Source organism: Oncorhynchus masou, chromosome 1, assembly GCF_036934945.1.
Source record: "Oncorhynchus masou masou isolate Uvic2021 chromosome 1, UVic_Omas_1.1, whole genome shotgun sequence".
Taxonomy (NCBI): Eukaryota; Metazoa; Chordata; class Actinopteri; order Salmoniformes; family Salmonidae; genus Oncorhynchus; species Oncorhynchus masou.
Window position 1 is genome coordinate 43,695,163 of NC_088212.1, and position 26,355 is coordinate 43,721,517.

At 43.0% G+C, this 26,355-nt stretch overlaps 1 protein-coding gene across 3 annotated transcripts in view; it reads right to left on the reverse strand.

Moving 5' to 3' along the window:
• Positions 1-429: 429 nt before the first annotated feature.
• ipo11 (importin 11) overlaps positions 430-26,355 on the reverse strand; it is a 240,221-nt gene continuing 214,295 nt past the window's right edge. For all 3 annotated transcript variants that reach the window (XM_064972628.1, XM_064972627.1, XM_064972629.1), the window contains exon 29: positions 430-2,454. In XM_064972628.1, the coding sequence (XP_064828700.1) occupies positions 2,290-2,454 (165 nt within the window). In that variant the 3' untranslated portion in view covers positions 430-2,289. The remainder of the gene's footprint in view (positions 2,455-26,355) is intronic.

Below are 26,355 nucleotides of genomic sequence, written 5' to 3' on the forward strand. Positions count from 1 at the left end.
AATAGGTAAATTCATAGTTGACTTAAAATGTCCTCCGCTCCATCTCACTCAGTTATGGGGCAAGTTTTTCAAGTTACACCAGTTGAGTACGCTCTCAGTCATTTCTGCATGGATGCCTCTCCTCCAAATGTGTCTGGGTCACCGTCTTTTCCCCTGGGACTTCTATTTCAGGGACTGGCGAGTGATGTTGGTGGACCGTTTCCGAATGGTGTGTCTAATCCAACTGCAAATCTCCGATGGGAAAGACTGGGATATCTTCAACGCTTCAACGTCAGAGGGCCTTAAAGTTTGGGTAGTGGCCGAAGAGGACTCGAAACGTACATGATCTGAAGAAAAACACTAATTTCAAAAAGACAGGCCTGCGGGGGTTTCTGTGGTCAAACATTAAAAAAGAGCATAAAGGTTAATCGAAAAATAAGTACGTAAACATTTCAGCCATGTACTGCATTTTATTGAAGCTGTTGAAAAAAAGAACAAGGTCTTTCTATTAGAATTTAGCTAAAGACATATTTTCTACTGCTGTTGTGTTCAATGTCACCATTGCTCCCATCATTCTAATACCAGTACAGAAATCAGCTAATATATATATATATATATATATATATATATATAAAAAAGCAACATTGGAAAGAAAGGATATTAGAATTAAGGTAAGGCTGAAAGCATAAGGCCTTTGTTTTGCTTGACTGCTACTGAACTCAATCACAGTGTCTATGGAACTAGGGGAAGAGAATTGGATAACACTTTATTTTACAGCCCAGTTTCCACTGTATTTACTAGGATTATTACGTGGTAACAATGGCTACTTTCTGGTACTTATTTCAAATAATTCAACACAATTTGCATCTGGCTGGTACCAAGTGGAAGTGGTGCTTGTTTGAATGAATATCAAAGAAGAGTCATTCCTAGTTATTGAATTACAATGTTTATGTCAAAACCTGGACATTTATGTACCATTAAATGAAGTGCAACCGATTCTCTAGTCCACTGTCATCCCTGTGAAAAACGTTTTCTGTCCAAAACATCACTCAAATCACGCTTCAGTTTATGTATGTCCTCAATATGATTATATGGCATTTCATACACAACCGGGAGTAGGATCAAGTTGCCCCAAGATGCTGATCAGAGGTCAGTTTTGCTTTTCCACCCCTAATGGGTAGGATTAAGAGTGGGGTTAGCTGATCCTAGATTTGTGCCTAAGAAGAACATCCATCCTGCTTCAATGTCCCGAGTTCTTCTACAGTCATGAGACATGAAGAACCATGACATTTCAGGAAGATAAAACAAATGAAAAAAAAAAGTTTTGTTTTTAAAGTGCTCTGACACACCTTGTGACACACCATAAAATAGCAGCAGCATTCATATAGAAATGTGGTTCAACACTTTTACAAATCACTTGTTAAAAATCGCTTTAATCTCGCAGTCAATTAATTGAATTTATAGTCCGATGATATGAAAATATACACGCCCCAAAAACAGTGTCTGCATCTCTCAATAGTCCTGTCAACTTGATGATCTCAGGGTGTGAGAAACAATACAGAACGAAGAACCATGAAGAGAAATTAGCTAGCTAAACTAAAAAGTTAAATATCTTCATGCAGAGTCATCCATTCTTTACATACATACATACATACAAAGTACACTTTTGCTCGCTATTCGCCTTTAAGAATAGATCTGTAAACACTGTTTGGGTCTTTCGGTCAGTGAAGCCATATTCCCATCACGCCACACACGCTTTCCCAGTAAAAAAAAATTATCCAAGGCTCCTGTCTCTTCAGAAGGTTGTCTTTGCGTCGTATTGTTATATTCCCTCAATCCCCCGTCTCTTAACATCCTCCTAAGTATTTACCCCATGCTAAAACTAGAGAAGCAGAATAACTGTTAGAATGGAAGCTCTATTCATGTTTCTGTGTGTGTTAAAAAAAAAGTGGTTTGTGGGTAAAGGAAGGTTCTAGGTAGGTTGTAGTTAGGGTAGGGTTTGGTAGAGAAGAGGGGGTTGTGGGTAAAGGACAAGTGAATTATGGGTAAAAGTAAACATGGGTAGTAGAGGTACATGTTGCAGTCCTCTCTCTCTTCCGTGCCCAATAGGAGGTCGAGGAGAGGAAAGGTAGGCTACGGATAAGGTACAGCCGAGATGGTTAGTAGGGGGCAGAGGTTGAGGTCTTTTCTCTCCTGTGCTCAAAGGCCTATCAGGAGAGATAGATAGTATAGGTCTGGAGATGGATGCATTGAGGTTACAGGAGGGAAAGGGTAGAGATAGGTAGAGGCTCTCCTCTCTCTCCATCTCTCTCAGAGGCCCTGTAGGAACTCCTGGAGCTGCCTGACGATCTCTGTGTCCACCGTCTCCATCAGAGCCCCAAAGCCCTGGTCCCCCATCAGAGCCTGCTGGGCCTTCAGCTTCTCATACACATACTGCTGTAAGGAGACACTGTGCACCGGATCCTCCAGGGCCAACTATAGGGACACACAGAGAGAGAGACAGGCAGTTAGCAGGACGCCTAAGACAGATTCTCATAGACCTACTGCTGTAAGGTCATACATCAAGCTAGAAATTTCTCTAGCTTTAGGAGGTAGAGAGAAATGTAGGAAGTCAGCAAGACACGTAACACAAATAGAGAATGCAGCAACACTTACTGTGCACCGTGTGATCGAAGACGAGCTACAGGAGACCGAACAGGGAGTGAGTGTGTGTTTGTGTGCTAACCTGGTTGCAGATGAGAGATAGTTGTGGGAGTGTGCTTCATCAGATAATCACACTAATTAGTCTACAGGGGAAATCAGAGGAAACTGAGCCAGAGAGAAATGCCACTGTGAGCTTCTTCTGAGAGGCAGGTAATGACCTTCTTGACTCCTAAGCCAATCAGTGAAGGTATACTCGCTATGGTAATTCCCTGTCATTACAGTGTAATCAAACCACTAGGGTTGAGCATGGACTTAATAGAGAGAATGTCATCAACGTTACACAATAACAATCCGAATCAGAGTGCCCTAATCTGACACGTGTTATGGTTCACACTCAATGATTTCCCAGAAGGAACAGTGAAAAGCAATGCTGAGGTAAATCACAATCAATATCACGCATGTAGTGAAGTGAAATTATGAGCAAGGGACCTCTAATTAAAAACACGTTTGTGGTGTGTGTGTCGTGGCTGAGTGAAACAGTAGCCAATTATGGAAGCTAACACATGCATAGGTGCACATTGAGTGTGGTTCCCCACACTGCGCAGGAATAGAAAAGCACCAAACACAGATGTTCTGCATACTGGGAACAACAGAGAGAACATATGATGAATAGAACAAAGGAGAGGGACAAAGAGATATAGAGTGACAGCTAAAGAGCGAGGGGTGGAGAGAGAGAAAGCCGTGTGGCTTGAGAGTAATGTAAAAAAAAAAAAAAAAAGGCAACAGATTAGGGGATTGGGATCGGTATTTGGGGGAACGATACGACCCCCTGCTGTTTCCACCGGCGGAGGTAAAAACCTGACACGGCGCTAAATTAATCAAACAAACACAGGGGTATTGCGATCCTCTGGAGAGAGAGGAACAGGAGAAACAGACTACTGTAACTGTTCAACACTGGGATTCAAAGAACATAAGAGAGAGTGAGGCTGGGACGATACCAGTATCGCGATATTCGTTAGTATCGTGGTAAGGAAACAAAACAGATTTATCTTCTTTAGGAAAACAGCCCTAATGTTGGAAACAAATATCATGTTGTCATCCTGACTCACATTTATTTATTTTCCAGCCTTAAGCACACAATATTTTAAACACACAATATTTTAAAGGACCAAAGAGTTTTTTCTGCTTTGTGTTTGAATTTTTACCATGGAAGAAATATTGAGCTACTGGTATTGTCACAGATGGTATCGAGAGTTAAAAGCACTCTTATACAACATACATTGAATGTGTCTGTCCCTGCCTTGACCAAAACAAACAAGTTGAAAGTGCACTGTCATTTCTTCCTGTGAACTGCATTGTTACAGGCAGTAGCAGCAGCATACAAGCCTGTTGGCGCTCCGGTACCGCTTGCTGTGCGGTAGCAGAGAACAGTCTATGACTAGGGTGGTTGGAGTCTGACAATTTCTTTGACACTGTCTGGTATAGAGGTCCTGGATGGCAGGAAGCTTAGCCCCAGTGATGTACTGGGTTGTACGTACTACCCACTGTAGTGTCTTGCGGTTGGAGGCCGAGCAGTTGCCATACCATGCAGTGATGCAACCAGTCAGTATGCTCTTGATAGTGCAGCTGTAGAACTTTTTGAGGATCTGAAGACTCATGTCAAATCTTTACAGTCTCCTTAGGGGGAATAGGCTTTGTCGTGTCCTCTTTACAACTGTTTTGGTGTGTGTGAACCATGATAGTTTGTTGGTGATGTGGACACCAAGGAACATGAAGCTCTCAACCTGCTCCACTACAGCCCTGTCGATGAGAGTGGGGGCGTGCTCGGTCCTACTTTTCCTGTAGTCCACAATCAGCTCCTTTGTCTTGATCACGCTGAGGGAGAGGTTGTTATCCTGGCACCACACTGCCAGGTCAGTGTGGCAGATGTGTTGTTACCAACTCTTACCACATAGGGGCGGCTTGTCAGGAAGTCCAGGATCCAGTTGCAGAGGGAGGTGTTTAGTCCCAGGGTCCTTAGCTTGGTGATGAGCTTTGAGGGAACTATGGTGTTGAATGCTGTGCTGTAGGCAATGAATAGCATTCTCACGTAGTTCCTTTTGTCCAGGTGGCAAAGGGCAGTGTGGAGTGCAATAGAGATTGCATCATCTGTGGATCTGTTGGGGCGGTATGCAAATTGGAGTGGGTCTAGGGTTTCTGGGATAATGGTGTTGATGTGAGCAATGACCAGCCTTTCAAAGCACTTCATGGCTACAGACGTGAGTGCTTACGGGTCAGTAGTCATTTAGACAGGTTACCTTAGTGTTCTTGGGCACAGGGACTTTGGTGGTCTGCTTGAAACATGTTGGTATTACAGACTCAGTCAGGGACAGCTTGCCAGTTGGACAGCGCATGCTCTGAGTACACATCCTGGTAATCAGTTTGGCCCCGCGGCCTTGTGGATTTTGACCTGTTTAAAGGTCTTACTCACATCGGTTACAGAGAACGTGATCACAGTCGCCCGGAACAGCTGATGCTCTCATGCATGCTTCAGTGTTGCTTGTCTCGAAGCGAGCAAAGAAGAAATTTAGCTCGTTTGATAGACTCGTGTTACTGGGCAGCTCGCGGCTGTGCTTCCCTTAGTAGCCTGTAATAGTTTGCAAGCCCTACCACATCCGACGAGCATCGGAGCCAGTGTAGTATGATTCAATCTTAATCCTTTATTGACACTTTGCCTGTTTGATGGTTCGTCTGAGGTATAACAGGATTAATTATAAGCGTACGGGTTAGAGACCCGCTCCTTGAAAGTGGCAGCTATAGCCCTTAGCTCGGTGCGGATGTCGCCTGTAATCCATGGCTTCTGGTTGGGGTTTGTATATACGGTCACTGTGGGGACAACGTCATCGATGCACTTATTGATGAAGCCAGTGACTGATGTGGTGTACTCGTCAATGCCATCGGAAGAATCCCGGAACATATTCCAGACTGTGCTAGCAAAAGATTGTAGCACAGCACCTGCGTCTTCTGACCACCATAAAGATATTGACCGATGTCACTGGTGCTTCCTGCTTTAGTTTTTGTTTGTAAGAGTACCTCATGATAAGTTGAAGACCACACTATCTACCAAGAAAGATTTCATCTATATTTTTTGTAGGTGTCTATTTACAACCACAAACCAAAGCTGGCACTAAGACCGAAACTCAACAAGCTGTATAAGGCCATTAGCAAACAACAAAATGCTCAACCAGAAGCAGAGCTCTTAGTGTCCGGGGGCTTTAATGCAAGCAAACTTAAATCTGTTTAACCTCATTTCTACCTGCATGTCATATGTGCAACAAGAAAAAAATACATGGATTGAAGCCATGGATTAAAGACAACATCCGCACCGAGCTAAAGGCGAAAGCTGCCTCTTTCCTGGATACGGACCCTAATCTGGACGCTAAATAAGAGATCCCGCTATGCCTTCAGACAAACCATAAAACAGACAATACGTCAATACAAGGCTAAGATTGAATCATACTACACCAGCTCTGACGCTCGTCGGAAGTGGCAGGGCTTGCAACTATTACAGACTACAAAGGGAAACCCACCCGCGATCTGCCCAGTGAGGCGAGTCTTCCACACGGGCTAAATGCCTTTTATGCTCGCTTTGAGGCAAGCAACACTGAAGCATGCATGAGATTACCAGCTGTTCCGAACGACTGTGTGATCACACTCTTCATAGCGTGATCACAGACTGATCACCGGGACTTGTACTCAGAGCATGCACGGACCAACTGGCAAGTGTATTCACTGACATTTTCAACCTCTCCCTGACTAAGTCTGTAATACCAACATGTTTCAAGCAGACCACCATAGTCCCTGTGCCCAAGAAAGTGAAGGTAACCTGCCTAAATGACTACAGCCCCGTAGCACTCAAGTCGGTAGCCAGGAAGTGCTTTGAAATGCTGGTCATGGCTCACATCAACACCATCCTCCCGGAAACCCTAGACCCACTCCAACTCGCATAATGCCCCATCAGATCCACAGATGACGCAATCCCAATTGCACTGTCCTTTTCCACCTGGACAAAAGGAACACTTATGTGAGATTGCTATTCATTGCCTACAGCACAGCGTTCAACACTAAGTGCCCACAAAGCTCATCACTAAGTTAAGGAACCTGGGACTAAACGGTTCCCTCTGCTGGATCCTGGACTTCCTGACGGGCTGCCCCCAGGTGGTAAGGGTAGGCAACAACACACCTGCCACACTGACCCTCAACACGGGAGCCCTCGGGTGCATGCTTAGTCCCCTCTTGTATTCCCTATTCACCCATGACTGCATGGCTAAGCACAACTTCAACACCATCATTAAGTTGGCTGATGACACAACAGTGATAGGCCTGATCACAGACAATGATGAGACAGCGTATAGAGAAAAGGTCAGACCTGGCAGTGTGGTGCCAGGACAACAACCTCTACCTCAACATGAGCAAGACAAAGAAGCTGATTGGAAACTACAGGAAAAGGAGGGCCGAACACGCCCCCAGTCACATCGGCGGGGCTGTAGTGGATCGGGTCGAGAGCTTCAAGTTCCTTGGTGTCCAAACTATCATGGTCCAAACATACCAAGACAGTTGTGAAGAGGGCACGACAACACCTTTTCCCACTCAGGAGACTGAAAATATTTGACATGGGTCCCCAGATACTCAAAAAGTCATACAGCTGCACCATGGAGAGCATCCTGACTGGTTGCATCACCGCCTGGTATGGCAACTGCTCGGCATCCAACTGTATGGCTCTACAGAGGGTAGTGTGTACGGCCCAGTAAGCATTTCATGGTAAGGTCTACTGTTGTATTCGGCGCATGTGACAAATTAAATTTGATTTTCCTGTGATATTACTTAAAATCGAATGTTACCACACACCAGCATGGGATTGTTAATTAATCAGAAACCACTGCAAAGTTTTTCCTTTTTGGGACTGAGATGTGCCAAACATTCAAGGAAATTATAGTTACATGTAATTTGCGGCATGCATGATCATGAGCAAAGTCATTGTAGCCTATAATTTCACTTCCCCTGTGAGACCCATAAGCACGTGCTGACTTGGCTTTGCTGTACATCACATCAAAGCCTGCCAGCAGCCTACCTACCAAAGGTTGCACAGTGTCCATTACAACGCAGAAAAGCACAAATCAGCCACCAATAGTTATCCGTATAACCGGAGCTTCATCTTATTCTTCTAACTATTTCTATGGTGTAATTCCAGGCTGCAATTTATGGAAGACGGCAAAACTTCATGGCAAAATATAGGCAAGCTGTTTCCATCTGAGGTGAGGTTTTCCCTAAATCAATGCTTATGACAAATCCAGCTCCAGAACCAGCCATAGAGCCAGCTGGATAATATTTTGAATACGGTGTCGTAAAAAAAGTAACACAAAGAAATGCCTGGGCACATTAAATCAACGCCTGGACACCCACCCGCTACCCTGTGGGAACACAGCTGTTCAGTCAGTGAGAAGAGAAAAGGGGAATGACAGAGGAAGGTAAAGGGGAGAAGAGGGGGGGGATAAGATGAAAGGAGAAATGATGGTAAGGGGAGAAAAGAGGTAAGCGGAGAGAAGAGAATGGTTGACAGATAGGCAGGAGCCTAAGGAGCACAGGGTTGTTTAGACAGAGAGAATAAGACAGAGGGAGAACAGAAGGAAGAAGAGAACGAGTGTAAGGGAAAAGAGTGAAGAGGTGAGGAGAAAGCTGCTGTCCGAGAAGCATTAACCTGTGGATACGCCCCTGTTCAGTCAGAAGGAGCGGGAGAGGAGGGATGTAGAAGAGAGATGAGTGGAAGGGAGAGATGAAGGGAGAGATCAGGGAAAGAGATGAAACGTAGGGAAAGGGGAAAATGCTGGCTGTGGGTTGAGTGGCAGTAGCCTAGTGAGAAGAGGGGAGGCAGGGGAGAGATGAGAGGAAAAGAGAGATGAAGGGAGACGCATGTAAGGGAAAAAGAGGGAAGAGGAGAGGTTACTGGCAGAAGCCTGGTGGGTACAGATCTGTTTTATCAGCGAGAAAAGGGAGAGGAGAGAGGACAAAAGAGGGGGAAGAGGAAAGGTCCTGTAGCTGGTAGAGGCCTGGTGGGCGGAGGGCAATTGTGTCGAAGGCTCAGTGCCAACTGGCACTCTATTCACTACTTTTGACCAGAGTAGTGCACTATAAGGATTGGGGTGTCATTTGGAACATAACCTAAATATCTAATCCTGTTACCTACGCTCTCCGCAGGTACTATCTGCTGTTGATTCCGTATATAGAGAAAAACCAGACAACTTGGATGCAATTATTTTTTGCTCCAGTTTTGTTTGCAGGCTTATGGTGGCGCCTGCTAGAAACTACTTGAGAAACAAACCTGTTTAATAACACCAAATTCCTGTCTGGGGGTGGATGCACAGCTTCCTGGGTAACATCATCTGTACTATGATTTAATACATGTAACTGGTGTCTTGCAATTTCCCGAACAAGTTCCTTCCCGTTTCCAGAGGACAAAAATGACGGGTACCATGGACCAATAAAATACCATTTCTATGACGTACCAATGCAAAAATACGTGCGAACAGATGCAGTGAACGGACACATCAACTGTCTGAGGGCTGCTTTTTTTTTGTTGTCTAAGAGCTCAAGTCACAAAATAAAATGGTCAGTAACACAATATGGGCCAAAAAGGTGAACGAAAATTGTGTTGTGTGATGCAAGGAACTACTTCACAAAAGAACCTTCATTATCATCCCTGGTATTGACAATGGAAGGCTGCTGGTCTCTGATCCCATATATTACATCTCTTGCTGTTGTGGCTTTGAGCAAGGCACTTAACACCCACAAAGTAAAATAATGCACTGTATAAAAACACGTGGTCCATCAAGCCTCCATCTAGGGAGCTACTGGGTGTGCAGGCTTTGGATACAGCCCTGATCAAACACACCAGTCAGCTTTGTCGGAATTACATGGCCAGTGTTGAATAGAGGAGAATCCTAGCCAATTTTGGGTGCTTGAGAGACCGTTTAACAACCAGAGTATGTAGAATCGGTTTCATCAATTGCCACCCGTATCAACTGCGTGTATTGGTAATTTGCAGTTATACACGAGTGCCGGACAATCGCACAGGACAAGGCCATAAATGCGCGCTAATCGCTAAATAGTTAACCTGTGAGATAAACAGCCACACTACACAATATGTCTTGAATTGGTTACCTAGTTATTCTGTTGTATATCATTATTTCTTCCTCCACCTCTCGCACCCCCCCCCCCTAAAGTCTGTCGTTCTGCCCCTGAAAATAAGAATTTGTTCTTAACTAACTTGCCTATAAAGGTAAAATAAAAATAAAAAAGTCACCACAATAAGTGGGTTATCATTAGGTTAAAGAAAATGCTACAACCTTCCCTAATTCCCCTGATAACCAGGTGGAAGGGGATAGAAAAGGACTAACAGAGCTGTCTGACATCTTTCAGTCAAAGGTAGGCTAAAACAAATGTAATTTTGTAGGCTGTAATAACCTCATATTTTACTTGTCGGCCAACAGTGATTCATAGGCCTACAATAGAACTAGGCTACATCAATTAAATAGGGTGGAGAACTGTCAAGAGAACTTAAAAGTTTATTCAATTGCAACAAATTGCCTCCATCAAGAAACCGTTAGATTAATGTGCATATTTCTCCATTTACAGTGGTATAATTATGTCCGATCCCCCCCCCGCTGGCATTATTTTAAATAGCGTTTCCAGTTTGAACGAGAATACCGGGATGTCCAGGAAAGGCTTGCAAATCTCTTGGTAAGGAAAAGTAGTAGATTTTCAGGAAAATATTAAACCCTAATATGTAGCTAACGTAATCCCTATCACCCTCTGAACCCTTTCTATCCATACCTAGTGTGTGTGGAGAGGAACAACGGTTCATAGAGTTGTTACTCATAACCAAATGGATTGTGGAGCGTAATTTAATTTCATCACCTCTCACGTCAGACCGTTTTATGTTCTCTTAAAAGAGAAACGTGGGTTTTCAACTGCACCTCTGACCCCTGTTCATCTCCATGCAAGCACACACATCATTCTCAATCTCCTCCCACACAGACACACACGTCATTCTCAACCTCTTTACACACAGGCGGTATACATGAGCCTACACCTACACTCACATTATGGGCACACTTCACATGCATATGATTGTTCAATGGCAGTCTTCAGAAAACCGCGGTAACTTCACCTCCTCCCCGGTTCCCTTTGTCCCCCAGGCTGTATACAGAAAGTAACAATAAACAGATGATATACACTGAGTGTACCAAACATTTGGAACACCTACTCTTTCATGACAGAATGACTAGGTAAATCCAGGTGAAAGCCATGATCCCTTATTGATGTCCCTTGTTAAGGGTTTTTAAGCCTTGAGATAATTGAGACATGGATTGTGTGTACATTTCAGAGGGTGAATGGGCAGGACAAAATATTTAAGTGCCTTTGAAGGGAGTATGGTAGTAGGTACCAGGCGCACCGGTTTGAGCGTGTCAAGGACTGCAACACTGTTTTTCACGCTCAACAGTTTCTCGTGTGTATCAAGAATGATTCATCGCCCAAAGGACATCCAGCCAACTTGACAACTGTGGGAAGCATTGGAGTCAACATGGGCCAGCATCCCTGTGGAACACTTTCGACACTGTGTAGAGTTCATGCCCCGACGAATTGAGGCTGTTTCTCAGGGCAAAAGGGGGTGCAACTCAATATTAGGAAGGTGTTCCTAATGTTTTGTACACTCAGTGTACGAGTCATGTGCTAAACATTTTAGAAGAGGAAGAAAAGGAGGGAGGACAGAAGAGGAATAGAGAAAACGGAGAAAAAACATCCAGAGGCAGGTATTCTTTAGCAGTCTACACGAGCACACGCAAGCGCAGACACACACTTTAGCATTCTTGCGGCGTGTGGTGGGAAATCTTGAAAAGATGCGCACACACACACACACACATCTGATACTGAATAATGGGAAACAACATCAACTGCCTACCTCAAAACACCAGTTTGAACGAGGTTTACCAAACACAGATGGAGAGCCCAGCTCCCCTGTGCATGTTGCCGTCTTCTCTGCCCACGGTAGCGAGCGCTGATTTTAGTGGACGCTGTTGTCTTGCATAAACTAATTTGTGCTGTACTGTAGACAATCCTCCCCGAGTGGAGATCCAGCCATTCCACAAACACGACCACACTGGTCCTGCTCTATTCTGGACTGGGCCTCTCAGGTCATATTACACATCTGAAAAGATTTGAAAAGTATTACACCAATTCAACTAAGCCTATCAGCTGGCTGTGGCCATTACCATACAGCTAAGGGCCAGTCTTTTCACATTGACACTCTAGTCCTGGAGAGCTGCAATGTGTGCAGACTGGTGTTTCCGCCCTGCACTTGACCTAAGTTCACAGTGAGTCACTGGAGCCAAGCCACGGAAACACAAAAGTCTGTGGTCTAATGGAAATGGCATTTCAGTCTCTCTTCACACGACACTACACTTAGCCCAATTAAAGTCTGCCTCTCTGGTCCCAATGACAACATTACTCAGCACGTTTACATTACTCCCATTGATACATCAATTTTTACTGTCATCTTTAATAAGGCAGTCATTAAGACTATATGAGGGTGCTTAAAAAGTTGACAGGACACATTTACCTTGAGGAAAAGGTAATTGGAGTGTGTGTGTGTGTGTATCTGATCGATACAGAGGGAATGTTTAACTGGCCTGTCTAGACCAGGTCAATAACCCAACATTAAAGGGACAATCATTAGTTGAAACAATGATGAGTTGTCCCTGCCTCTGTATTGGTAAAATGCTGAGGGACGGGCCTGGAGAAATGTAACCACTCAAATTCAAAGCCAGAGCTACTGTATGGATGCAAGGACAATCCAAGATATCAAAAGTGCAGTTCTAAGCACGTTTTGAGGCTATCCAATGTTTGTTTACATTTACAATGTTTAGAAATATTGGCCATTTTTCCCCCTTCAATTTTGGGTTCTGATGGGGTACGATAGTTGAACTACGTTCCTGAGGCATTTATACGTGCATTCTTCCCAAATCAATGACTATATCTCATTAATCCATACGTCCAAAAATGGATGTGCAGTAGCAATCCCAGATTGCCCTTTCAAGTATGAGACTGTAAATCTGATCAAACGTCATCACACCCTTTACCTCACACAGACACAAGAGGTTGTGGAACCGTCTTAGAGGTAATAATTAAGGTTAAACTACTCACAATAATATTCATTATAACAATTCTGAAATTCAGAGTTGATATTATTTACGAACACGCACACAAGAGGACACATTTTCCCTGTAAACTGCAGGCAGGTATGATAAATGGGAGACCGCTTCGGCAGTGACAGGTGGTTATTGAAACAGCACTAATGAGTGTTATCTGTATTCATAATGATCTTCATTACACTAGTCAGTAGAGCTGCTAAAACAACAGGAGATGGGCTGGGTTTACCTTGGTGCTCCAACTGAGGACGGGAGGAATTTAAGCTTTTCGGACCGTAGGAAAGCCATGTGTGTGCATAGATGCTGTCATGAAAATGCAAGCAGGCACACACACACAGTCACACATGCACGCACAGTTTCTGTACCCCCTCGCTGCTAACGAGACGCCATTAGCAGTGACCTCTGGGTCAATTAGTGACCCGGGTCTCGCTGTTGAGCGCTGGATGCAAGGGCCTGCCTGGGAGCCCAGGTGTCAGAGAGGAAAACAAGTTACTGTATTGACTAATCACTGATACAGGAATAGGGATGTGTGAGGTGTGTGTGTATGTGTTTCTGCATATTTCGAAAGAGAGCGAGGAGAGAAAAGAGAGTCAGAAGAAAGGAAAGACTGGGGGCAGAGACATGTGTATGATGAGAAGAACTATGAGCGAGAGAGATGGAGAGATGGAGGGAAAACTGCTGAAAGATGGACAATGAGAATAAAAACAGACATTTCCCTGTCTCTCTCCTGTGTGTGATGTATTGACTAGGTTCATGATCCCTAAGCTCGTCAGAGGATTAAGCCTTAATTATAGTAATTTCCACACTAAATGAAGCAGTACAAATTAAATTGCCTTGAACAGCATTGGGCGAAAGGGCGTAATTAGTTATAGCACACAAACCCACACACACGCGTACGCACCCCCCCCACAAAACACCAATCAGAGCACACCAACTGTCCAACTTAACCCTGCTGATGATTTCTGTTATTTTACTGGGGGCATACGTAAACAAACTAAACAAAGCCACATCGACACAGAGGGCAATGTGTGTGTGCGTGCATAGGGCAGCAGGTAGCCTAGCGGTTAAGAGCATTGGGCCAGCGAACAGAAAGGTTGCTGTTTCGAATCCCCGAGCCAACTAGGTGAAAAACCTGTTGATGTGCCCTCAAGACACTTAACCCTAATTGCTTCTGTAAGTTGCTCTGGATAAGAGTGCTTGCTCAATTACTCAAATGGGAAAATGCATTGGGGAAATTGCACATAGGCTACCTCAGATCAACTTCAAATAGCTATCAAATATTGTACTATGTAACTATCTATTTAACTGAAGGACTATGGTGTGCCTGTGCTTAATATCTAGTGAATGTGAAGCCACAAACACAGATACTAATCAAAAGATTAGCCTCCTCTGTTCTTTTGAGCCAGTAGCAGTGTTGGCTGGAGCTCTTGGGAGGCATCGGGGGGGTATAACAGCAGCTCTAAGAGATCAATAAGCCCAAAGGGACCTGCCTCTGTGAATTACTCTGTATGTGTGTGGGTGTGTGTGTGTCCTGTGAGATGCCCAGGAGCTGCTGATTGAAGACAGGAGTGAGACAAGCCATCAGGGGAGATGAGAGTCGAGGGGAAAAAAATCAGTTTTATTGTGTTCTCCAGAGATGAAAGAGAGGCTTTATAAACGACCACAGTAAATAGCTGATGTGGCAAGCAATCATAGGACTGATTGATGGCATGGACTGAGGAAACACAGCTGAGCATGTAGGTGAGGAATTGTGTGTGTGTGCGTGCGTGCATGCATATGTCTGTCTCAGATAAGGATAACTCACAGGCGGAATCAATAACAGAATGATGTCATCCGCACCATTGGTTTTCGTGTGCCTTTATTTTTTATTACTGGTGACACACATCTTCAGTCAATTCACTACTGTGATTGTCTGCATTGGGTCTGTCTGTTGCTAGCAAATGGCCAGTCCCTTTTTTTAGTGTACAGCCAGTAGAGTGGAAATGAGACCGAGTCAGCCTCTAGCTACAAGGTTCAACAATGGAACACCATGGTTCCAATTAAATTTCCACAGTAGTACAAACTTCAGTGAGATCAAAAAAGAAGAAGAAGAAGAAGTAAAAAGCAGGAGATGAGCATTGTGTCCTTCCATTTCCAATCACCAGACTGTGGAGTGACTGACTCTGAACAAGCCAGAAAGAACCATCTGACCAAGAGACCAATCATGCCACTCAATTATCACACTCAGCCTTGAGGCCTCCGGCCTGCACACACCAATCACTCCATGTATCAATGCATCAAAGAGAGCTTTCACAACTCCACCAATCAATCCATGTATCAATGCATGAAAAATAAATGGAACTGACAAGCTAGCACGCACGCACGAACACACGTATGTACACAAATCCACCAATTGATTCCCGTATCAATGCTCATAAGTGCCAGGAAACAGAACAGTCCGATCCATGTCATCAGATAAGTGGTCCCTCATCGGACACCTGTCAGGGTGGTTCAATAGTTGCTTCCCCTCCATCAACTATGATTTATAAAATAAATCCAGATAACATTACTTCAGCTCCGGCCACTGTCTTCATATCGCTTTACAGCAGGGTGCCACAACTGGTGGCTGGTGTTTTATTGCCCCCCCCCCCCAAAAAAAATGTATCATTGTTTGGGGGGACATAAGTCTAAAAACACCAGGAAATCAGCTCCAAATTATTACATTTTGGAAATAAGTTCCCAAGTATTCCCCACGCATAATAAAGATCTTTGTAAAGATCAACTGTAAATTTCGGTGTTCCTCAAGGTTCCGTTTTAGGACCACTATTGTTTTCACTATATATTTTACCTCTTGGGGATCTCATTCGAAAACGTAATGTTAACTTTCACTGCTATGCGGATGACACACAGCAGTACATTTCAATGAAACATGGTGAAGCCCCAAAATTGCCTTCGCTAGAAGTCTGTTTCAGACATAAGGAAGTGGATGGCTGCAACCTTTCTACTTTTAAACTCGGACAAAACAGAGATGCTTGTTCTAGGTCCAAAGAAACAAAGAGATCTTCTGTTGAATCTGACAATTAAGCTTAATGGTTGAACAGTCATCTCAAATAAAACTGTGAAGGACCTCGGCGTTATTCTGGACCCTGATCTCTCTTTTGACGAACATATCAAGACTGTTTCAAGGACAGCTTTCTTCCATCTACGTAACATTGCAAAAATCAGAAACTTTCTGTCCAAAAATGATGCAGAAAAATGCATCCATGCTATTGTTACTTCTAGGTTAGACTACTGCAATGCTCTACTTTCCAGCTACCCGGATAAAGCACTAAATAAACTTCAGTTAGTGCTAAATACAGCTGCTAGAATCCTGACTAGAACACCAAAATTTGATCATATTACTCCAGTGCTAGCCTCCCTACACTGGCTTTCTGGCAAGGGCTGATTTCAAGGTTTTACTGCTAACCTACAAAGCATTACATGGGCTCCTACCCATCTTTCTGATTTGGTCCTGCCGTACATACCTACAGGTACACTAGGGTCACAAGACGCAGGCCTCCTAATTGTCCCTAGAATATCTAAGCAAACAGCTGGAGGCAGGGCTTTCTCCTATAGAACTCCATTTTCATGTAATGGCCTACCCATGTGAGAGACGCAGACTCGGCCTCAACCTTTAAGTCTTTACTGAAGACTCATCTCTTCAGTGGGTCATATGATTGAGTGTAGTCTGGCCCAGGAGTGGGAAGGTGAACGGAAAGGCTCTGGAGCAACGAACCGCCCTTGCTGTCTCTGCCTGGCCGGTTCCCCTCTCCCCACTGGGATTCTCTGCCTCAAACCCTATTACAGTGGCTGAGTCACTGGCTTACTGGTGCTCTTTTATGCCGTCCCTAGGAGGGGTGCGTCACTTGAGTGGGTTGAGTCACTGATGTGATCTTCCTGTCTGGGTTGGCGCCCCCCCTTGGGTTGTGCCGTGGCGGAGATCTTTGTGGGCTATATTCGGCCTTGTCTCAGGATGGTAAGTTGGTGGTTGAAGATATCCCTCTAGTGGTATGAGGGCTGTGCTTTGGCAAAGTGGGTGGGGTTATATCCTTCCTGTTTGGCCCTGTCCGGGGGTATCATCGGATGGGGCCACAGTGTCTCCTGAGCGCTCCTGTCTCAGCCTCCAGTATTTATGCTGCAGTAGTTTATGTGTCGGGGGGCTAGGGTCAGTTTGTTATATCTGGAGTACTTCTCCTGTCTTATCTGGTGTCCTGTGTAAATTTAAGTATGCTCTCTCTAATTCTCTCTTTCTTTCTTGCTCTCTCTCGGAGGACCTGAGCCCTAGGACCATGCCTCAGGACTACCTTTCTAGGGAGTTTTTCCTAGCCACCGTGCTTCTACACCTGCATTCCTTGCTGTTTGGGGTTTTAGGCTGGGTTTTTGTACAGCACTTTGAGATATCAGCTGATGTACGAAGGGCTATATAAATACATTTGATTTGATTTAAAGAAACACGCGATCATATACAAATTAAATTATTACGTTTTAGTCAAATATTATATCTGTTTTGTCTTCTTGCGGTCAATTTGAAGTCCACAAATGATTTGTAATTATGTTCCGGCCCCCCAATAATTCACTCAAATTAATCTAGTTGATGATCCCTGCTTCACAGAGTGGCTAGTGATTCAGTACCACATGATCGTCTCTGACTATCTAGCGTTTCTTCTGCCTCCGGGGGCTTGTGTCCATGCAAACATATTCAGTACGTGTGAATAGTCGGATCAGCAGAGGTGATGCTAAGGACACGTCTACAAACCCATTTCATAACCTACTAATCTTTTTTTACGAGGAAAAACAAACATTCAACAACAATGTCAATGTATTAGGAAAGCTAAACTAGTTCTATCGCCCTATGAAAGAGTTAAGAGGAATCTTCAGTATGAGCGAGTCAGTGAGAAAAAAAAAACCTACAAAAAGGCTATTGTGTCTGACTGGATGTGAGAAGCCCCAAATAGTCCTGTACCTCTGGTCTCCTGGTGATGTAACATGCTGCACCATTTCCCTCAGACATTTTATCTGGAGCCACAATTAAATCCCCACTGCATTCCCCACCAGCCTCCATAAATCAAACAACGCCATTAAAGCAGCTAAAATAAACTACTTAAAAATCCCAAACACACGCAAACAGTTGACCACAGCACAGACTGTGACAAATCCCAGGCAGGCAGCACAGTCCAATGCCCATGGCACGGCGTTGTCGTGTCTCTGACTGATTAAATTATGACAGGCTAGTTTATCAAGTCGATTACCTAACATTTGATTGATTACGTGATTGAATTAAACCATGCAACAATCCACTCGTTAATAACCTGGGGTACCACGGAAGAGTGTTTATAGAGCTGCTGTCTTCCGAATAAACTCTTAAAGATCTGAGGATCTTTTATATCAATAGCAGTCAATAATTAATCGTCACCTTATACAGTCTCATCTGAACATGGTAAAATTCTTGGTTTTACGAACCCTGGCTAACAAGTTGAAACAGCAATACAAAAATTGTCAAAATTATTTATTTACTAAATAATCACACAGAATTACATATACAAAGGATGGATCATACATCGGATTACTAATCATGTCATAAAAAGTCCAGAGTTTCGAAACCGATATGACGAATTGTGACACAAAGAAAGGGGGTTGGTTTTGAATGAAAGAGCGGGAAGACTGAGGGACAAAGGGAATTGGGTCTAAATCGGACCTTGAGAAACTATGCAATCATAAATACAAAATCTTATGCATTCTAATAACCACCCAGAAAAGGAAAATGCAAGATATATATTTACACTGAGCTGCGCTTCGATAGATGGGCCGAAGATGGAAGACTGGTTTGCCCAGCAGATATTGCCCTTGTCCTTTGAAGAATATTTCTGGTTGTAGTGTGGATACGTTGTACCCTTTCATTCTTATTAGGAGATGGTCTGTCCTTTCCTTTCCTAGGCCACGTACATTTACAGCTGCAGCTAAACGTATGACTTCTAGGATGTATCACTTCTTCAGTGAATAAGAGTTCGAAGTTCATTACCATTTTGCCATTATCAGCTCAAGCTGTATTCTGGCTGGTCTAGTAGAAATTCACCATTCCAGCGTGGTGATCGTCACCTCCACGTGATCTGGTCTCATGTAAATTTAGTTACGTAGAGTGGATATTCAACCATTTGCAAACCACAGCTCACGTTGGGGTTTGCTTAGTCTGACGTGAATTGGGGAAGAGCAGGGCGTGTTTCATCCCTCTCCAACCAATATCTTCACTTGGGTGTGGCCACTGAGTGTGCATAAAATTACTTATGAAAACAATTCTCTCATTTAGAAGGCTAAAATGACGTTGAATTTTTTCATATTTTTTTTTATATCTAAACATATAAATTGCACAACAATTCCATTTGAATCTGAATGTGTAGACTTTCCAAGATACAATTTATGTCGTCCTATCATCAGACATAATGTCCCAGACAACAACTGATCTGACATCGTATTCTTTAAGTACCAACAGACACTGTCAACTGGTTGGATTACAGAAATATTCCATTCCCCAACCTTTTGATGTTAATGTATTGCAGTCTCTCTCTGTGGTAACAGAGGATTTTGAAGTCAATTCTATAGAGTGGAGAGACTTTTGGTATTTATGGGGTGGGGTAAACCAGTGGGGGGGAAGAGAAAGGGAGTTTTATGACCCTCACAAAACAGGGCAAAGTCATGACAGTGGGAAGAGACAAAGCATCTGGGTTCAAAGCCCAGTTGATTTATTTCATTTTTGAACGTTTGAGAGACTTGCTATCCCTCACTACCTGTGCAGTAATGTACCAGAGAGAATACGCAAATCCCTTAAAAAAAAAAATAAAATTGTGACCAAATGTTCACTCTCGCTGTCTCTCGTTTGCATTAAAATATATCAATAGCTCCTTCAGAAAGTTTCGAGGTCTGTCCTGGACTGGGGAAGTAGTGAGACAACACTTACGAGCACCAGACCAAACTCCAAACAGCTGAAGTAATTGATATTGACTTTGCCCTAAAACATGGTACAGATTAGAGTATCAGAGCCACCAATTTCCTGGCCCCTTTTTCTTTCTACCTTCTTATCCTCTTGGGACTGTTTTCATGGTTTCGATTTTTTGAGCCTGAAGGTGTTCTGGAAATCGTCGACCCTGCCAGACAACATCAAAGTGCGCCTGTTCGTCTCAGTAGTGGAGAGCGTTCTACTGTATGGACGTGAGTTGTAGACACTGGGCAAGATATTGCAACTGGATGGTTTTGGCATTAGAACACCATACAAATATGATTCTTTATGAAACAATTCTAAAGTTAAAGTAATTACATGTACAAGGCCTGTTGTTCATGATTTATAGATGACTACAGGTTCTCAGACGGTTAGAAATGTATGTAATGGGGAAATGGAGGTGAACGGGGTCATGCTTTTAACATTTCAGTCAAGGGGAGGGTTTAGTATGTTTTTTAAATAAAATCATTTAATTTGTAATTTATAACATTTTAATATTTTTCAATGTTTTGGAATTAATTGCTTATTATATCTTGATGTGTGTCTGATGCCGCCTCTCATCTCTGATTCTCCTCTGGGCACGCAATATCAAGTGCGTCTATAGGCTTTAAGTGTGGGAATCAATTATCCATAGTGTATAGGCCTAGGCTATACGAAGTTCATGTTCGGAGAAGCACAGGGCAAAGCTATATTTTTAAGAAAAAAATGACAGCTTTGTGGTGCTGAAACTTGAAGAGGCAGCTGGAGCACAATCAATCAGAGACGGACAGCGCCTGGTTCTGAAAGTAGGCTAATTCAGGCTAAATCGAGTAGGCATTACTCATTTTAACAGTCTTTATTTGAATTAGAAAGAGGGCTTTGTGTTGGCGCCTATTTCTTCCTATTTAAGAAATACGATTAATTTATAGACTGCTATCCAAAGATTATCTGGGCCAATTCCACTATCCACTCTTTAAATACCTGTGTCAGTGAAGGACGTGGTGTGTTAAGTTAAAACCAGGGCTCAAAATGAGGGGGTATGTCAGGGTAGGCCATACATTTTGTTATAGAAAATGACAAAAAGCATTGGCCTACCCCTTGTTAGCTAAAGACTTAAGAAAATAAAACAGACCTGATTAATTAAAGCGATCTATAAATGGTGCTTTCGTCCGTGATGCTTTATGCTAGAAACTGCTGTAAAATACCCAGGAAAGACGTGACTCAGATGCATTATGGGGATATATTTGGTTAGTCTCTATGACATTCAGACGTTGAGCTACAACCTACAACTTTCTGTAAACTCAGACAGCTTTTAAGGAAATACTTGTTACCACCTTTCTCCTTGGGTTAAGCCATGGAAGTAGTTAAAGCTGTTAAAGCTGAAATGTTTCTGCGTCAGGCCTACTCTGTTAAGGTAGGCCTAACTTTTGAAAGTACCATGCTTAGATTCATAATGACGTCACATATTTAATTATTTGCAAATCAGGCAAATCACATATCATTGGAGAATTATGATAAGATGAATGCATAGGCCTCTCTCTCTGTTCATTCTTAGCTTGTAATTTCGGTGGTAAATATTCTGATACGTAAAATTGCATGAAATGTGTTTATAAAAGGCTACTTTTTCATTGGAACCTCAAAGACGATGATAGGTTCCTTCAATCATTTGTTTTAAAGGACATCTATTCACCACTACCCTTGTCTGCGGTGGTCTACGAACCGACAACCTTCTAGCATCAAAATTGCCATGTTGCCATGCAATGCTTATACGATAGATAACAGTTTCTAAAACAGCATATCAAAGGCTCTAGTCTGTCCTAGGAGTGAGGGTAAATGGTGGAATGTTTTTTGCTATCCTCTTTGTTTTATTTTGGGTACAGGGGAGGGTCGGGTTGAGTGAAAGTACTACCGTTCAAAGGTTTGGGGTCACTTACAAATGTCCTCGTTTTTTTTTGGTCCATAAAAATAAGAAATAATTGATAGGAAATACAGTGTAGACATCGTTAATGTTGTAAATTATTTTGATGGACTATCTACATAGGTGTACAGAGGCCCATTATCAGCAACCATCACTCCTGTGTTCCAATGGCACATTGTGTTAGCTAATCCATCATTTTAAAAGGCTAATTGATCATTAGAAAACCCTTTAAAACCCGTTGCATTTAGGTTAGTATAGCTGAAAACGGTTGCGCTAATTAAAGAAGCAATAAAACTGGCCTTCTTTAGACTAGTTGAGTATTTGGAGCATCAGCATTTGTGGGTTCGATTACAGGCTCAAAATGGCCAGAAACAAATAACTTTCTTCTGACACTTGTCAGTCTATTCTTGTTCTGAGAAATGAAGGCTATTCCATGTGAGAAATTGCCAAGAAACTGAAGATCTCGTACATCGTTGTGTAATACACCCTTCACAGAACAGCGCAAATTGGCTCTAACCAGAATAGAAAGAAGAGTGAGAGGCCCCGGTGCACAACTGAGCAAGAGGACAAGTATATTAGAGTGTCTAGTTTGAGAAACTGACACCTCACAAGTCCTCAACTGGCAGCTTCATTAAATAGTACCCGCAAAACACCAGTCTCAACGTCAACAGTGAAGAGGCGACTCTGGGATGCTGGCCTTCTAGGTAGAGTTGCAAAGAAAAAGCCATATCTCAGACTGGACAATAAAAAGAAAAGATTATGATGGGCAAAAAAACACAGACACTGTACAGAGGAACTCTGCCCAGAAAGTCAGCATCCCGGAGTCGCCTCCTCTCTGTTGACGTTGAGACTGGTGTTTTTTAAGTGACCCCAAACTTTTGAATGGAAGTATATATTTTGCTGAATTGAGGGCCACCCATTTTAATTTTAGAGCCGTCCCATTTACTCCAAGTACCCCTTATTATAAATAATGTACAGCCTCTAATAAATAGTTGATATGCTATATAAACAAATTATGATTTTTATCAACTATCATCCTTCCGCTGAGACTAATGCTGTTTCCAAGACAACTGGAAACTTGAAAAAATAATGAGATCCAACTGAAAAAAAAAACTGTCATCTGAACTTTCTAGAGCTCTGACTTTACGACCTGAAGACCACAGACGTCATGATTTGACCCCCCCCCCCCTTCCCAGTTGAAAGCACCATCTTGAAAGCACAACGACCATCAGATGCAGGTACCATCAGGTCAGTAAAAATAAATAAGCAAATGCTACCGCCCATTCCTACAGAACAGTTTTTATTAGGTTAATGTCCATTTGAGCGGTAGAACGTGCTTTTTGTCTGCGAAATTGATCTTGACTCAGAAAAGGTTGGTGACCACTGAACTAATGGCTTGTATGCAAAGCTTAAAATGAAGCATTAAACCAACATGAAACCCACAGAGCTCTCTGCACTCATCTATTAAACAGTAAATTCACACCACTGGCTGCCAGTCAGAGTGATGCAAATCCAACTTGGCAGGAGTGTCATATAGATCATGGATGTGTTATGTCACATGTTTAAATAATTGATAATGGAAAGAGAGAGATTCACACCACTAATTTCCTCCAACCCCATTGCAGTCCCTTCTCCGTTTCTCTCTCCCTCTTTCTCTGAAAGATACAGTAATTATTTGATCGCGCCTCCTAGGCCATTAGCTTCACCCATCTGTCACTCTCTGTAAAGTATCTCATGCAGGAAGGAATGAGAGTTAAACTTGATTTGAGACAATAGACACTGACAAACACTTTTATTGCTTTGTTCTTTTATGTCTTTAATGTCTTTGCACCAACAAGCACTTCAGGGTCATATTTCAAACCGAGAATTTCAAAGCCTGAAAGCTCTTTTCCAAAAAACAAGTGGGAAAATATCAATATAATCTGCTGCAGTTTAAAAATGGATGTCTTTGTGTCACAGAAATACAGCCCTCATATTTTATTTCCATATTACCAAAACGTCCATATGAATGTTTTCTCTTGTATGGAGGTCACTGGTACAACAAACATGATTAATACATGTAACCAGGGTTTCTAGCTTTCGCCTCCGGACAAATATCTAACACGAAATACCAATGGTTACACATTGAAAAATGACCGTGCTACTTTTATTCAGTCGGTCAGTGTCTTTTGCTGGTCTGAGGTCCCCCTTCTGTCTAGTCAATAATACATTCCTTCCTCCACACTTTCCCAGCTATCAGTTAATCTTACACAGGGTCTGAAAATGTTGGACTGATACGGATCTCTCTGGAATCTCTCAGTCCCTCTACTTCCATTGCATGATCATGAGGAAGTGCTGTGGACTTTTTTAAATTTATTTTTTATTTTACCTTTATTTTTAGGCAAGTCAGTTAAGAACAAATTCTTATTTTCAATGACGGCCTAGGAACAGTGGGTTAACTGCCTGTTCAGGGGCAGATCGACAGATTTGTACCTTGTCAGCTCGGGGATTCGAACTTGCAACCTTTCGGTTACTAGTCCAACGCTCTAACCACTAGGATACCCTGCCACCCCGGGAGGGCAGGCCGCCAACGCTAGGATATCGATTCTACAAGGCCTAATAGCGTGAAATGCCCTTTCTCATTCTCACTTTAGTGGTGGAAGGATGGATTCTCTTAGCATAGTCTTTTGTGCACCCCCCCAGAGAGAGATGGCAATCCCTCAAGTCAACGGCAGACTTTAATGCCTACACTCGTTCATCTTTACTCTCCCAAACACAGACAATGTACTATTTATAAACAGCACTTGAGTGAAAGCAGAGAATTCATATAAAGATCGATCAAATCTGTCGAAGGGTGAAACAGCGGTATCTCATGGATATATTTCCAGCATAAAATCGACAAAAAAAGTTACGTTGATATCTCTGCCAGCTGGCACTCAATTTATATGTACATGACATTGCATTAAGTGGGTGGGACAGATTGCGGCACCTGATGTATTGTGTTTTATTCACAAAACTCTGAGGCGACTGAGACAGCAGGTCTTCCTGCTCCACAGAGATCTCCCAGATCCCTCTACACCCTGTTGCAATGCATGAAGCAAATTAAGATGCTGTTGTCACAGTTCCTTTGCACAGATCTGCATCGATAACCCATTTGTAAAAAGCCTCACAAACTGTGATATGGACGCTGGGTTGTTTTGTCTTGCTTCATTACGACAGTCACAAACTTCTCCGGAATGCTCAGTCACTGTGGTGGAGTCAGTTAGAGCTTCTAACTATGGTATGATGCTATCCAACTCTTCCACAACGTGTCAAGGCTGAGCTGCATCTGTAGCTGGTGGTGTAGATGTGCAAACTTCAGCACAGAAATCTTTAACTTCTTTGAAAAGGTTCAGTTCACCTTTGTCCGTTAATTTATACCCTCAGACTTCACTGTCACTGAGGCCCCTGCTAACTTAGATATATAAAATAAATTGTCCCTAGTCGATAGCGCTTTCAAAAAGTTTGGATTTCTTTTCTGGACTGGTGAGAAATCCTTTAGAGTACTAGGACGCACTCTTTGAACAATGAGAAAGTCCCAGAAAATTATCTTCAGGATTCAGCCACCATCTGTGCTGATGGAACTTCTGCCGCAATGTATAATTTCTCCAAGTTTTAACTAGAGGACTTCTCAGCTGCTGCTGGTCACTTCAAACAAAGTCTTAAAAACCCAGACACTTCAGGCCGATGGTGCAGCTCACTTTGGTGTGACAGTCCATCCACTGTCTGCTTGCTTACACAGCATCTGTTCTGTTAATTCACCCCTTTCAATCTCCGGTCTCCTTTCTGCTCTTAGAATAGGCTCTAAATCACGTATCAAACTCATTCCCCGGAGGGCCAGTGTCCGCGGGTTTTCACTCCTACCTTGTACTTGATTGATGAATTCAGATCACTCATTAGTAAGGAACTCCCATCACCTGCATGTATAGGTCTTAATTGAAAAGAAAAAAACTAAGCCAGCAGCCACTAGGCCCTCCATGGAATGAGTTTGACACCCCCCGCTCTAAATTATATTAATGGGATGCTTACATCCAGTTTGCAGAACCGTAATGATAGGGAACATCCCGAGGAAAGCGTTCAGAGAACACTAAGCTCCAGGAATCTTTTATTAGACCAACTCGACATTGTCAGCATGAAAGTGGGAAGCTACACAGGTGATCATGAACTATGCTTACTCAGGACCAAATCACAGGTAGTGGTTTAATTGATCAATTATCTGTTCCTGGGATCAATGTCAAATCGGTCAAATAACCATGATGTAACTGGATTGACGAGCCCTGAATGTGACCCAGCAAGTTCATGTGCATAATCAGGACAGGAGGTGAACTCATCATTTAGGATGCTGCATTCTGTAAGTGGGCCCATCACCAGGACAAGATGACATCTTGAGCTGAAATGGCCTACGTGCTGTGTTAGTAGACTACATAGAAGTAGTCAAACAAATTCAATTCATTTTGGATCGATTACAAGAGCCATCTGCGTCGGGTCATTACTTGAAACCAGACAATTTACCCCCACCAGGGATCCAATGAATCCATCAGACTGAAGACATTTAAGACGTTATG